General features: G+C 41.0%; 1 protein-coding gene across 1 annotated transcript in view; it reads left to right on the forward strand.

The window, feature by feature from the left end:
* Positions 1-14,055, forward strand: part of MSH4 (mutS homolog 4) — a 77,386-nt gene that overhangs the window by 39,190 nt on the left and 24,141 nt on the right. The window contains exons 12-13 of the mRNA XM_089692210.1: positions 8,233-8,363; positions 13,493-13,596. Coding sequence (XP_089548336.1) covers positions 8,233-8,363; positions 13,493-13,596 — 235 coding nt within the window. The remainder of the gene's footprint in view (positions 1-8,232; positions 8,364-13,492; positions 13,597-14,055) is intronic.

Genomic DNA, 14,055 nt, shown 5'->3' on the forward strand with positions numbered 1-14,055 from the left:
GCACAACTAGCTTTATCTATATGTGACCAATCCAGCCTACATGGTGCCAACCAGTATGGTGGCTTGTAACGTACATGTGAATGATATAACGTGCATGTGACATAAATGTACAGATTTGAGTAGGTAAGATGTGATCAGTAGCAATATGTAATCGTAACTGTAGGGACATTCCATTGTCATTAAGGATGTATATTCTGTAGGGACATTCCATTGTTATTAAGGATGTATATTCAGTCCTTGTCATTGGGGAAATGAGGTACAATTAGCATCAATTAGGCTGAAAAGCCTGGCTTCAGGGATGTGACACCTTTTGTGTTAATAAGGTTGTCACCTTCTGGAGAAACCAGTTCAAAGGAAGTAGCTCCAGACATTCCAGCTTCATGACAGCAGGGAGCTAAAAAGGTATACCCATACATCAAAACAGGTATGCTTAACCATTAGCCGCCTGGCCAATGGCCGTATGGCGGCTTCAAAAGTGCTTCGGCATTCCAGGTGCACGCCATTTGGCATGCTCCCGCACATGCGCAGTTTGCGCTCCTGCAGAGTTGCGCAGCGGCGTGATCTGTCACCGGCCGTGTACCTCGGACACGGCCGATGACAGATCTGAGTACCGGCCCCCGTTGCTGGTACCATGTGACCTGCTGTGACCAATCACAGCAGGTCACATGACAGTTATATACAATGGATGGATTCATTCATGCCATCCATTGTATACTAGTGCCTAGCTGTGAATGGTCACAGCTAATCACATGCACATGTCATGTGATTAGCTGTGACCAAATCACAGCTAAGCACAAAAAAAAAAAAAAAAACCTGAATGAATCGATTTCATTCAGGTAAATGCTTGCTTATAGCAAAGTAATTCTTTGCTATAAGCAAATTGTGTAAAAAAAAAAAAAAAAAAAAATACTGATCACTTCCCCAAAGTAGTACAATGTTACTATGGTAACATTGTACTACTTTGGTCATAGTAAAATATGAAAAAAAATCTTAAAAAAAATAAAAAAAATGTAATAAAAAATCAAAAATAATAAAAAAATAAAAAAAAATATAAATATATATTTTTTTTCATACTGTCACCAGTCAGTGTCCCTGTTCACCGCCATGACAGTTATATGATGACGCTGTACTGCACTGGTGACAGTATGTAAAAAAAAAAATAGTGAAAATAATTTTTTTAATTTTTTCATTTTCTGAAAAATTATGACAAAAAAAATACAACTTCAAAAAACTCGCCATTCCTCCTATGAAGTAAGTCGGACTGTCTACTCTGCAAAAAGGGGTCATTTGGGGGATATCTGTACTATTCTGACATTCTTGGACCTCAAGAAATTAGATTGGCTGTCAGTACTTCAGGATTGATCAATATTCAGATCTATACCATAGTTTGTGAACTCTATAACCTTCCTACAAACTAAATCATACATCCTAATTTGGGTTATTTTCACCAAAGACATGTAGCAGAATACATCTCGGCCTAAATTTATGAAGAACAATTATTTATTTGTAAACTTTTATAACAGAAACAAAGAAAAATGTGTTTTTTTTTCAAAATTTTTGGTCTTTTTTTGTTAATTTAGCAAAAAATAAAAACCCCAGCGGTGATTAAATACCACCAAAAGAAAGCTCTAGTTGTGTGAAGAAAATGATAAAATTTTAGATGGGTACAATGTTGTATGACCGCGCAATTGTCATTCAAAGTGTGAGAGCGCTGAAACCTGAAAAATGGCCTGGGCAGGAAGGTGTAAAATTGCACGGTATTGAATTGGTTAATCTCTCATAAAAGCTAAAATATTAGTTGCAGAGAGATGAACATGCTCCCTTCTTGTGGGGCATTCGGTAGGCTGCATCGGCACGAAAAATCATATTTGTAGTTTAGGCAGGCCAGGAAAATGCAGGAAATGGTTAGGTGGCGCTGGATGGTGACAGCCGAATGGTGTTTGGTACTGTCGCGATCGGACTGATGTGCTGGTGTCGGAAATCCAATCCCCGACTTGGTGTTTCAAGACGGTCTTGGCCCAATTGAACTTGGGCAGGTCAACACCCAGAACTTCCTGTGGACAGGTACAGGAACACCCCCCCCATGGTCAATTGGCCGAGGACTAATGTCCCGCCTACGTCCATATCCCCGTAAATGGGGTACCCGGACACTGGGACATTGGCGATTCGTACAGAGCTGGTTCGATAGACCAGCGAATTGCTGATTCTCTGACTTGCTCCAGTCGCAGGGTAAATACTGGTAAAGTTTTTTACTTCTGTCTTTTATTCCCTTTTATTTTATAGTAATTAGTCATTTGTGTGTCATCTTGTATTTTTGTATTTCTGTAACTTTTTATATTTTGTACATATTTTATGCACTGCCCACTTCCGGGAAATTAAATCTTAAAATTAATTAGTGACTTCTGTGTATTTAAGCACGTGCTCATATCTTCGGAGAGATTGGATTGGAGAGATTAGATTGGATTGTATTTTAGTGCCTTTAAACGCACGGTCAAGCTCATTGCCAATCTGTATGCAATTGCACTGTGTGTGGACAGTGGAAGAGTGATTAACACCGGTGTTCAAGCTGTAGGATAGCTGGAGGGACCTTAGAGGGGTGTGTAATTACTAAGCAGGTCCTCAACTCTGATCAGTGCATCAGATTGTATGTAAGATTTGTATCTGCCAGTGTGTGGTCGACCAGCTGGATTGGAGTGGAGTCTTCATCTGGTGGTGGCCAAAGGTAGTGCGGGCTGTGAAAGTGTGTCACGGCTAATCTTATATACGGTTTTATATATATTCAAAGCTAAGTCCCCTTTATTTCCTCGTACCCCCTGTCACGGCCGCACGTGCACGCCTCGGTTAGCTAGTCGCTGTGGGCGTGGCGTGTGGGGGATCCGTGACAGGGCTCCTTCATCAAATTTCCTGTTAGTAAGGACGGTGTTGGATCCATGGACAGCTAAGTGTCCTATTATTTGAAGTCAGCAGTTACAGTAGTTGTAGATGCTGATGTTTAACATTTTTTTTATAAAAAAAGAATTCCTGTTGGTACATCATTCGTCTCCTTAGCATGTAAACCACCATATACTTTATTTTTACTGCAGACTCCAGCAATGGTCACTAAGAAGCAGGCAGTGGGAACTACACATCCTGTGACTTACGCAGGCCATAGACAGGTCGTTTATCGGCCAATTTTTCATCCGCATGCTGGAAAATCCAAGAAAAACGGCTGTTTTTCACGGACGATGGTGGCAGCATCGGCAACGCTGCCGACCGATTTTTTGTTTATCGGCTAATACACGGCCTGTCTATAGCCTGCATAATGCTTCACAACGGAGTTGTTAAAAAATCAGTGACCTAACCCAACCCACCCTTCCCAGATGTATACTTATCTCACAGCCTCTGGTACTTGTTTACATCCTGGTTGCACTTATGCATTTCAGCCTCTTGGAATTCTATGGGGTTGTCTTTCTTCGTCTCTGGCCTCAAGACAAAGCCCCATAGACATTTATAAGGTTGTAGTACACAGGCACAGCCAGGAAGTGGAGGCTTGTGGCACTCTAAACAATTACTGGAGGCCACGACCGCTGAATCTAGGTAAGTATGCATTTATGAAGAGAGGGGGTAGTTTCAATCAGGGCAAATAGGGTAAATGTAGTTTATCTAAGTCGGTCAGGAATTCCGGGGCTACTCGTCCTAAAGTGACATGAGGCAGACCATCACAAGTCCAGTAGATTGTGATCAAAGTCTCTGGGGAGTAATGCAGAAATCCAAGGGTCCCAAACTTGATGGAATTTGGGAATGGTATTTTGGAATCCTGCTGGTAATTTTTCATTTTATCAGGGTCCAGTGGACGAAGATTCATCTTCCGACATAAGGGATATACTGGACAACCAGGGCTTTGCCTTCACTTGTTTTACAGGTGTGAGGATATGAGTCATAAGGGTGAAGTGGTATTTAGAGCTCCCATCAGTTATGTGATTAAGTAAGGTCTCAAATGGGTTCAGAATGGGGGCCAGGCGAAAGAAAATGCATAGGAGTTGGTACACTTGCTGCCAAAAATGCAGGGCTATTAGGCAGGTCCACCAGTTGTGTAGAAAGGAACCAGTATCCAGACCGCCATGAAATAAGTGTGCAGAAGGGACAGCAGAAACATGTCCCAGCTTGCTAAGGACCATGTACCACTGAAGCAGCTATTTGTAATTGGTTTGCACAACCGCTGCATTACAGGAACAGGATTGTGTGGTGGCCCAGATCCTGTGCAGTTTTTCATTTGGATTATGGATCACCCCCCCCTCCTTTCTTTATCTCCATAGCATAAGTAGGAGATGTTCTGTAGTTCAGCAGGGGAGAATTTAGCAGGGCTGGCAACACTGTTGACAAGTCTTTCAGCGCAAAACAGATTTTTGTTGTCAGCTCAATACTGGAAGTTGGGACTTCACTAGATTTCTGGTAGGATCTACAGGTATTTTTTTTTTTTTACTCTTTTTATGGATAAAGATTCAGTTCAGTGGTACAAGAAACATACCGCTCAACATGAGCAGATTGTAATACAAATTTCAGTTTACTGACATGGAAACAAACATATACAGTAAATGCAAATACACAATATTTCATGACAATTACACTCAGCAGTGTCATTGATCAGTTGCCTTCCTGAAATCCCTCTTATTACTTGCAGTACTTTTAAAGAGACAAAACTTGGGGAAGCATGCATATATCGAAGAGATGTAAAGAACAATATGTTTTTATTTTGCCAAGACATTCAATTTAAAGGCTTTAAATGAATATACAGTAAGGAACAGAAGTGTTTGAACACCCTGCGATTTTGGAAGTTCTCCCACTTATAAATCATGGAGGGGTCTGAAATTCACATTGTAGGTGCATTCCCACTCTGAGAGACAGAATTAAAAAAAAAATTCAGGAAATCATATTGTATGATTACATAAGTATTTGAGCACCTGAGAAAATCAGTGTTAATATTTGGTACAGAAGCCTTTGTTTGCAATTACAGAGGTCAAACGTTTCCTGTAGTTCTTGACCAGGTTTGCACACACTGCAACAGGGATTTTGGCCCACTCCTCCACTCAGATGTCCTCTAGATCTGTTAGGTTTCGGGGCTGTCGCTGAGCAACACTGAGTTTCAGCTCCCTCCAAAGATGTTCTATTGGATTTAGGTCTGGAGACTGGCTAGGCCACTCCAGAACCTTGATATGCTTCTTACGGGGCCACTCCTTGGTTATCCTGGCTGTGTGCTTCGGGTCGTTGTCATGTTGGAAGACCCAGCCACGACCCATCTTCAATGCTCTGACGGAGGGAAGGAGGTTGTTGCTCAAAATCTCACAATAAATGGTCCCATTCATCCTCTCCTTAATACAGTGCAGTTGTCCTGTCCCCTTTGCAGAAAAGCACCCCCAAAGCATGATGTTACCACCCCCATGCTTCACAGTAGGGATGGTGTTCTTGGGATGCAACTCATCCTTCTTTTTCCTCCAAACACGACGAGTGAAGTTTAGACCAAAAAAGTTCTACTTTGGTCTCATCTGACCACATGACTTTCTCCCATGCCTCCTCTGGATCATCCAGATGGTCATTGGCAAACTTCAGACGGGCCTGGACGTGTGATAACTTGAGCAGGGGAACCTTCTGTGCAATGCATGATTTGAACCCATGACGGCGTAGTGTTCTACCGACAGTGACCTTTGAAACTGTGGTCCCAGCTCTCTTCATGTCATTGACCAGCTCCTCCCTTGTAGTTCTGGGCTGATTCCTCACCCTTCTTATCATCAGTGATACCCCACAAGGTGAGATCTTGCATGGAGCCCCAGTCCGAGGGAGACTTTCAGTCGTCTTTAGCCTCTTCCATTTTCTTACAATTGCTCCAACAGTTGATCTATTTTCACCAAGCTGCTTGGCAATTGCCCCGTAGCCCTTTCCAGCCTTGTGGAGGTCCATAGTTTTGTCTCTGGTGTCTTTTGACAGCTCTTTGATCTTGCCCATGGTAGTAGTTGGCGTCTGACTGACTGTGGGGTGGACAGGTGTCTTTAAAGAGCTCAGACAGGTGCTACTAAGTTAGATTATTGAGTGGAGTAGAGGTGGACTTTTTAAAGGCAGAGTAACAGGTCTTTGAGAGCCAGAATTCTTGCTGTTTCTTAGGTGTTCAAATACTTATGTTCAGCAGTGCAAAACAAATACATTCTTTAAAAATCATACAATGTGATTTCCTGATTTTTTTTTTTTTTTATTCTGTCTCTCAGAGTGGGAATGCACCTACAATGTGAATGTCAGACCCCTCCATGATTTCTAAGTGGGAGAACCTGCAAAGGGTGTTCAAATACTTCTGTTCCTCACTGTATGTTTATTGTAACACCAAGCCTTCATGATTTGAATACACTAATGAAAGAATTGTGCAACAAGATTAGAGTTCCAATGGTCCCAGTCATGTGACCACTGCCATTTTATTTCTTCGATGACTTTTAACCATTTCAATACCGTGCACTTTTACCCCCTTCCTGCCCAGGCTATTTTTCACGTTTCAGCGCTCTCACACTTTACTTTAAATGACAATTGCGCGGTCATACAACATTGTACCCAAACTAAAATTTTATCATTTTCTTCACACAACTAGAGCTTTCTTTTGGTGGTATTTAATCACCGCTGGGGTTTAAATTTTTTGCTAAATTAACAAAAAAAGACCAAACATTTTGAAAAAAAACACGATTTTCTTTGTTTCTGTTATAAAAGTTTACAAATAAATAATTGTTCTTCATAAATTTAGGCCGAGATGTATTCTGCTACATGTCTTTGGTGAAAGTAACCCAAATTAGGATGTATTATTTAGTTTGTAGGAAGGTTATAGAGTTCACAAACTATGGTATAGATCTGAATATTGATCAATCCTGAAGTACTGACAGCCAATCTAATTTCTTGAGGTCCAAGAATGTCAGAATAGTACAGATATCCCCAAATGACCCCTTTTTGCAGAGTAGACAGTCCGACATACTTCATAAGAGGAATGGCGAGTTTTTTGAAGTTGTATTTCTTTTGTCATAATTTTTCGGAAAATGAAAAAATTAAAAAAATTATTTTCACTATTTTTTTTTTTTTTACATACTGTCACCAGTGCAGTACAGCGTCATCATATAACTGGCATGGCGGTGAACAGGGACACTGACTGGTGACAGTATGAAAAAAAAATATATATTTTTTTTTTTACATTTTGTTTTATTTTTTTATTATTTTTAATTTTTTATTACATTTTTTTTATTTTTTTTTAAGATTTTTTTTTAAGATTTTACTATGACCAGAGTAGTACAATGTTACCATACTAACATTGTACTACTTTGGGGAAGTTATCAGTATTTTTTTTTTTTTTTTACACAATTTGCTTATAGCAAAGAATTACTTTGCTATAAGCAAGCATTTATCTGAATGAAATCGATTCATTCAGGTTTTTTTTTTTTTTTTTTTGTGCTTAGCTGTGATTTGGTCACAGCCAATCACATGACATGTGCATGTGATTAGCTGTGACCATTCACAGCTAGGCACTAGTATACAATGGATGGCATGAATGAAGCCATCCATTGTATACAACTGTCATGTGACCTGCTGTGATTGGTCACAGCAGGTCACATGGTATCAGCAACGGGGGCCGGTACTCAGATCTGTCATCGGCCGTGTCCGAGGTACACGGCCGGTGACAGATCGTGCTGCTGCACGGCTCTGCATTAGCGGATGTGCGGGAGCACGCCAAATGGTGTGCACCCGGAATGCCGAAGCACTTTTGAAGCCGCCAAACGGCCATTGGCCGGGCGGCTAATGGTTAAAGAGGAAATTCAGCCAGAAAAGAAGGGGTTTTAGTTTTGGAAAGAGTGGGGAAGGTTTAAAGTCGCTGTTGAGTTTTTATTGGTGTGTGACCATTAGTAAGATTTCTGCTCCCAGTGGGGATGAGGAAAGCAGTTACAACTCTGTTTTAGTATGAATAGGAAGGTGTTTGCTGCTGGCTTCAATTGAAAAGTTTGCCTTTTATTTCCTAAGGAGTTAGTGAGACAGAAGGCTAGGAGAAATGCCCTCAGTAATGACCACAAAAAATAGAAACCTGTTAAAAACTCTGACCCTTCACCACTGTGTCCAAAACAATAAAATGCATTTGGCTGGAGTTCTGCACTAAGTTACATTAATATGTATCCATCCAAACAGGCCGATACTAGAAAGAACCATGTTAAAAACCTGCAAAGTTTTATTTTTATACAGGAATGATATCGCAGCTATCTGACAAGTATAACTTGCTGCTAAAAACAAGTTTCAGCACTGCCCGGGGATTCTTCATCCAGATGAATGCTGAAGGAAGTATGCAGCAGTCTCTTCCGGCAGAATTTGTTAAGGTGGTTATTGTTTTTATTTAAACACTACGATTGGAAAGGTGTTTTGGTCCATTACAAATAATAGAATAAGTGTACCTTTATGAAACAATTATTTTTTAAATATATGTTCTCTTGCCTCTGATACTAGTTGAGCCATTTAGATGTCAATGCAATCACCCCTAATGATCGTTTTGATCGTCTGAAAATTTCCTAGAAACAATGGTGTCTAGTATGTAAAAAGGTACAAAAAAGAAAAAATTCCTGAGGAGGAAAGGCAGGTAGGCCTTAGTTGTTTGTTTGATGGAGTTGAACATCTAGAAAAATACTGGAAAGACATGAACGTCTAGAGTGAGGTCAAACTTTCTAAACAAAGGGCCAGTTTACTATCCTTCAGATATTGGAGGAGCTGAACTGTGGTAATTGGGAGTAGATAACGCCCCAATGTCAAGAGGGATGCTGGAGAGACATGAACATTTAGGCCTTATGCATGCTGAGCATTAAAAACGCTGCTTTTAGGGGCGTCTGGCGCCTTTTTTCTTCTGCCTCTAAACAGCCCTCCATGTTAGTCTATGTGTCCATACACACATAGGCATTTAGAGGCAGAAAAAAAAACACTGCCAGCACATCTAGGAGCAGCACCGTTTTGGCAGAAAAAAAATCCTTGCCATCAATGTCTTTACATTTTTATTCTGGCCAATGAAATTAACACCCAAGCACTTAACGTGCCTAAACACGCCAAACTTTTTCTTTTGCCAAAACGCTGCTGCCACGAGGAAAGGAGTTTAGGAGAGCTGGGCAAGCGCCCTGTGTGCATGAGACTTTAGAGGGATGCTGGAGAAACATGAACATAGTGGGATGATATAAAATATGAACATATGAAGGGATGCTGCAGTAACATCAACTTCCAAAGGGTTTCTGTGGAGATAAGAACATCGAGGGCAGGATTTCTCAACTAGGGTTCCTCCAGAGGTTCCTAGGGGTTCTTTAAGCAATGAGCACTTTCTGAGTCTCCGATAACTAACCACTGATGCCAGTAATCATTTATGCTATCTATAAAGAAGGTTCTTCCCACTGATTACAAATGTTAGGAACATTCTTCCCTCTGACCATCATGATGTACTGTGTGTAGCAGATATAGTAATTATTAGCAGGTGATTCCCAGAGACTGAATGTCTATTTCAAGAGTTCCTGCTTGTTATAAGGGTTGAGAAAGGCTGATCTAGAGGGATTCTGAAGAAACCTGAAAATCTAGAGCAATGCAAGAAAAACCTGAACATCTACAGGGATACTGAAGAAGCATGGACTTCTAGAGGAATACTGGAGAAACATGAACATCTAAAACAATGCTGGAGAAACCTGAGCATCTATAGGGATGCTGGGGAAATATGAACATCTATAGGGATGTTGAGGAAACATGAACATCTAGAGGGATGCTGGAGAAACATTAAAGTGTTACTAAACCCAGTACCCTGCATTCACTATATCTGGTCTCCCCGGACCCTGCATTCACTATATCTGGTCTCCCCGGACCCTGCATTCACTATATCTGGTCTCCCACAGTGCACAGAACATGGAAATTCAATTATTCTAGTAAATATAAACTTCTAAATACCTTTTCTCGGTTAGAGCAGTCTTGTGACTTCTATCAGTGTCCAGCAGAGTACTGGTTAAAGCTTGTATGAGTAGTTTTCATTCTCCCCTGACTGTCCTATAAGGCTGCATAAACCCTGACCCTCTGTCTGGACAGTGCTGATTGTGCTGATCACATGCACTCTCCCAAGAAAAAAACCTCTCAAGCAATACACACCAATCTGAGCATATGCATCTTGCCCCCAAGGCTCTGTTACATCAGCAGATGGATTGGAGACAGGATCAGAGAAGACAGGAGCAAACAGCCTTTGCAGAGGATTAACCCCTTAGGTTCCACAGTGAGTATAACAAACACACTTTACTGCATATATAGACTGATTTTTACTGTTGTGGGTTTAGTAACACTAACATCTAGAGGGGTGCTGGAAAAACATGAACATCTAGAGGGGTGCTGGAGAAACATGAACATCTAGAGGGGTGCTGGAAAAACATGAACATCTAGAGGGGTGCTGGAGAAACATGAACATCTAGAGGGGTCCTGGAGAAACATGAACATCTAGAGGGGTGCTGGAGGAACATGAACATCTAGAGGGGTGCTGGAGAAACATGAACATCTAGAGGGGTTCTGGAGAAACATGAACATCTAGCAATGAACAATTCTTACCTCTCATATAAGTAGCCACTGACAACAATGACCTTTTTTGGTTATCTGTATACGGGGCATTCCTGCCATGGCAGCCTACCTATTTCTTCTACATAAATATGAAATGACAACCAGCTGCCAGAAGACATTACCCATGTTCGTCCCACATTATTATGCTCCAAGCTTAGCTTGGAGTTTTCTGCAACTGTCTGCTGTCATGGTAGCTTGAAGGCATATGAATGATGCTTGCATATCTAACCACCTTCTAAAGTCTACAGTCAGCCTTAGGGCTTGTGTTCATAGCTTTTGTTCCCAATAAAACCGCTTTTCTTGTCCAAATATTCACTGATTATAAGGTCCCGGAGGACCTGGCTTTCTTACTCCTTCATTCCTTCATGTCTCTGATATACCTGCCAAAATCAGAAGTCTGTACTTCGTCATTTCCTCAATGCAGCTAAATCCTGTACCACCCTTACCTGGAAGCACCAACCACTGACCGTGGGTCTCTGGCTTAATAAGATAGAAGAACCGAATCTTATGGAAGATCTGGTTCCTCAGCACAGCATAGAGGCATAAAACCTGGACATTGTGGAACATGTTTGAAGAAGGTAAGGCTCTTTTTGACACAAGCTCCAGCAGTTGAGGGAGCTGGGGGTGTCCTTCACCCATGCAGTCTAGCTCTTCCCCTAACCCCTCCCTTCTCCCTCCCCCTTTTTTTTTGCTTTCTCCCCATTTCTTTTCATCTATTACCTATCTGTTTCTTCTTTCCTTTCCATATAAAATACTAAAATTAAGGTGGTTGTCCTCTGCATTTTAAGTATGCACCATTTTTGCTAATATGGGCTCCACATGGTCATTAATCGGGATCTACCCCTGGTTCACATTGGATTATGTATCCTTGTAAATGATTTGCCAAACCTATATAAGTTTTGGACCTTATACTGTTGTGTTGCACTGCAGTCCTTTATATCATATGTATATGGTCACTCCATGTCAAAAGGTGTTCCATAATTAAGTGTTCTTGCATGGCAAGACCACTTACTGTTTTCTCACATATATTCTTATTATTATAGCCGAATTTACCACCCTAACTCCTTCCACAGTTTTTACACTACATAGACAGTAATATACCGAAACTTGCGGATTGTTCCCGATTGGTGTGCTATTACTTTGTGGAACATTTCGCCGAATGGTTCACAAAATATTGGTGTTTTTGTGGTGAAATTGGTCCCATAGGAATGAATGGCGGAATGTTCAAAACTAGAGTGGGAGCTGACAAAAGCTAGAGTGTGAGCTGAAAAATCAGGACATGATTTCTAAACTGCCATCACTCCCTCATTTTCAAGCACACCTACACAAATCTTATATCAAAACGTTCAGCTATCCCTGCTGCCACTAAAAATATCCACGGCTAAGCCATAGTCCTGATTGTTTTCACAATATGACCATTTGTTTGCAACTCACGCCACCCATTGACATTCATTGAAACTCCACTCTAGCCACCTCAAATTTGAAGGGCAATTTATAAACTGCAACTGTGCCTTCATTTTTAATATTTCAGAGGCATACTATGCATCACAATATAGGTCTAGGTCTTGTGATTCTCACAATATAAAGCTCTTCGGTGTAGGATTTATAATTTTTAAACTACAACCGTTTGAAAATGGCAACCGCCAGTGAAGTGAGCAAGTTGGAGCAGTTTGTTTTTAACCGCTCTTCTCTGCCCTTGCTGTAGAGTAAGTTGCCATAGGAACCCAGGTGTGTGAGCAGGCAGCAGTTTGACAAAAGCTAGAGTGTGAGCTGAAAAATCAGGACATGATTTCTAAACTGCCATCACTCCCACATTTTCAAGCCCACCTACACATATCTTATATCAAAACGTTCAGCTATCGCTGCTGCCACTAAAAATGTCCATGGCTAAGCCATAATCCTGATAGTTTTCACAATATGACCATTTGTTTGCAACTCATGCTGCCCATTGACCTTTTCACAGTTACTCCAGTCACTCCACCCAGTTACTCCGCCCACTCCAGTTGTAGACTACTGGTGGAGGCAAGAACACTTCACACAATTTCCCCAGAAATTGTAGCTTTTCTAGTTTTGCACTGTTCTCTTTAAGTATTGGAGACTGCCTTTTTGATAAATAAAGAATTTGTAAAAAAAAAAAAAAAAGGAAAAAAAAACTGCTTTTCTTTCCATATAAGTCAATGGAGTAGAAATATCTCAAACTGATCTGAAATGCAAGTGAAAGCATGCTGTATTTGCCCATCTGCACGAACCTTAAGGTACATCTACTGTGCAGCACTGCTAAGCCGGAAGTTGGGACAGTATATGTAAGGAGTAACTATGGCTGCCCCCTTGTACATATATAATTACAAATTATACATAGGGAATGTATGAGTAACATTTAGAATAAGTGACACCCCAATGCACATTAATAGTACAGCAAAATGCACCTGTGCTATAGCACACCACAAAGCATGGATGTGAGATGTTTGTATGTTCTGTTGTGCTTCAGTGAAAAAAAATATTGTCGTGGAGGCTCTTTTTTCATGCGCTGAGGTGTGCTGCCAGCTCATTGCAAATACATATGTAGCCTGAATGCAGCAAGTCTCAGCGCTTGAAATGGGTGCACATAATGTGAATGGGCCCTAAGGGTAATGTTAGACTACAATTGCTATATCAGCTGAGAATAGAAGCCAATGAGAAATGCTTTGACATACATTGTTGTTTGGGGGAAAATAATTGCGATTATTGGGATAGCAGACAATGTGTTGCTGGCAGAAAGAAGTCCCACATGACATTTCTCTAACTGATTATGCTGACAGCTGCTCTGAGATAGTTAATTGCAGTGGGTGCCTGAGCAAATTAACCCAAGAATCTTCCATTGCAACTGCTTGTGATGCTCTTTTCCCAGATGACGCGAGTTAAAAACACTTACAGCTTCACAACAGTCGATTTAATTAAGATGAATGAACGAATTAACGAATCACTTCGAGAAATCTACCACATGTCTTATATGTAAGTTTAGCCAGCGTCTCTTCTCTCTTTTCAAAGAATTTGAATGAAAAGCCCTTATTTAAAGTGGTTGTACACCTATGTATATACCCAGTGAAGTGACTGGTGTCAGGTGATACACAGAGATGAAACAAATCCAACTACATAAGTAGTACCTGTTTATCTTCAAGCCCTCTCTTCTCTACATCCTTCTAAAGTGCTGAATTTAGAAAGGGTGTCTGAAATTTCAGGAAAAGGGGGGCAGAGAGCTGAAATTACACACTGAAGAGCTCAGTGAGGAGAGATCTGAGAGCTGATTGGAGGGAAAGGACACACCCTCTCCTCCCAGTTCACAGGAACAGAGCTGAGGTTGTCACTCTGCTGGAGGTCCCTCCCCTGTCACCATTTTTCTCTTGGTGTCTGGAAAACTTGTCAGAGGAACAGAAGCAGCAGACAGAAATTACACTTAGTGCTCTTAACTGA

The sequence above is a fragment of the Staurois parvus genome, unplaced genomic scaffold (genome assembly GCF_062004578.1).
Source record: "Staurois parvus isolate SC_StPar_1 unplaced genomic scaffold, SC_StPar_1.0 ptg000578l, whole genome shotgun sequence".
In the NCBI taxonomy this organism is placed as follows: domain Eukaryota; kingdom Metazoa; phylum Chordata; class Amphibia; order Anura; family Ranidae; genus Staurois; species Staurois parvus.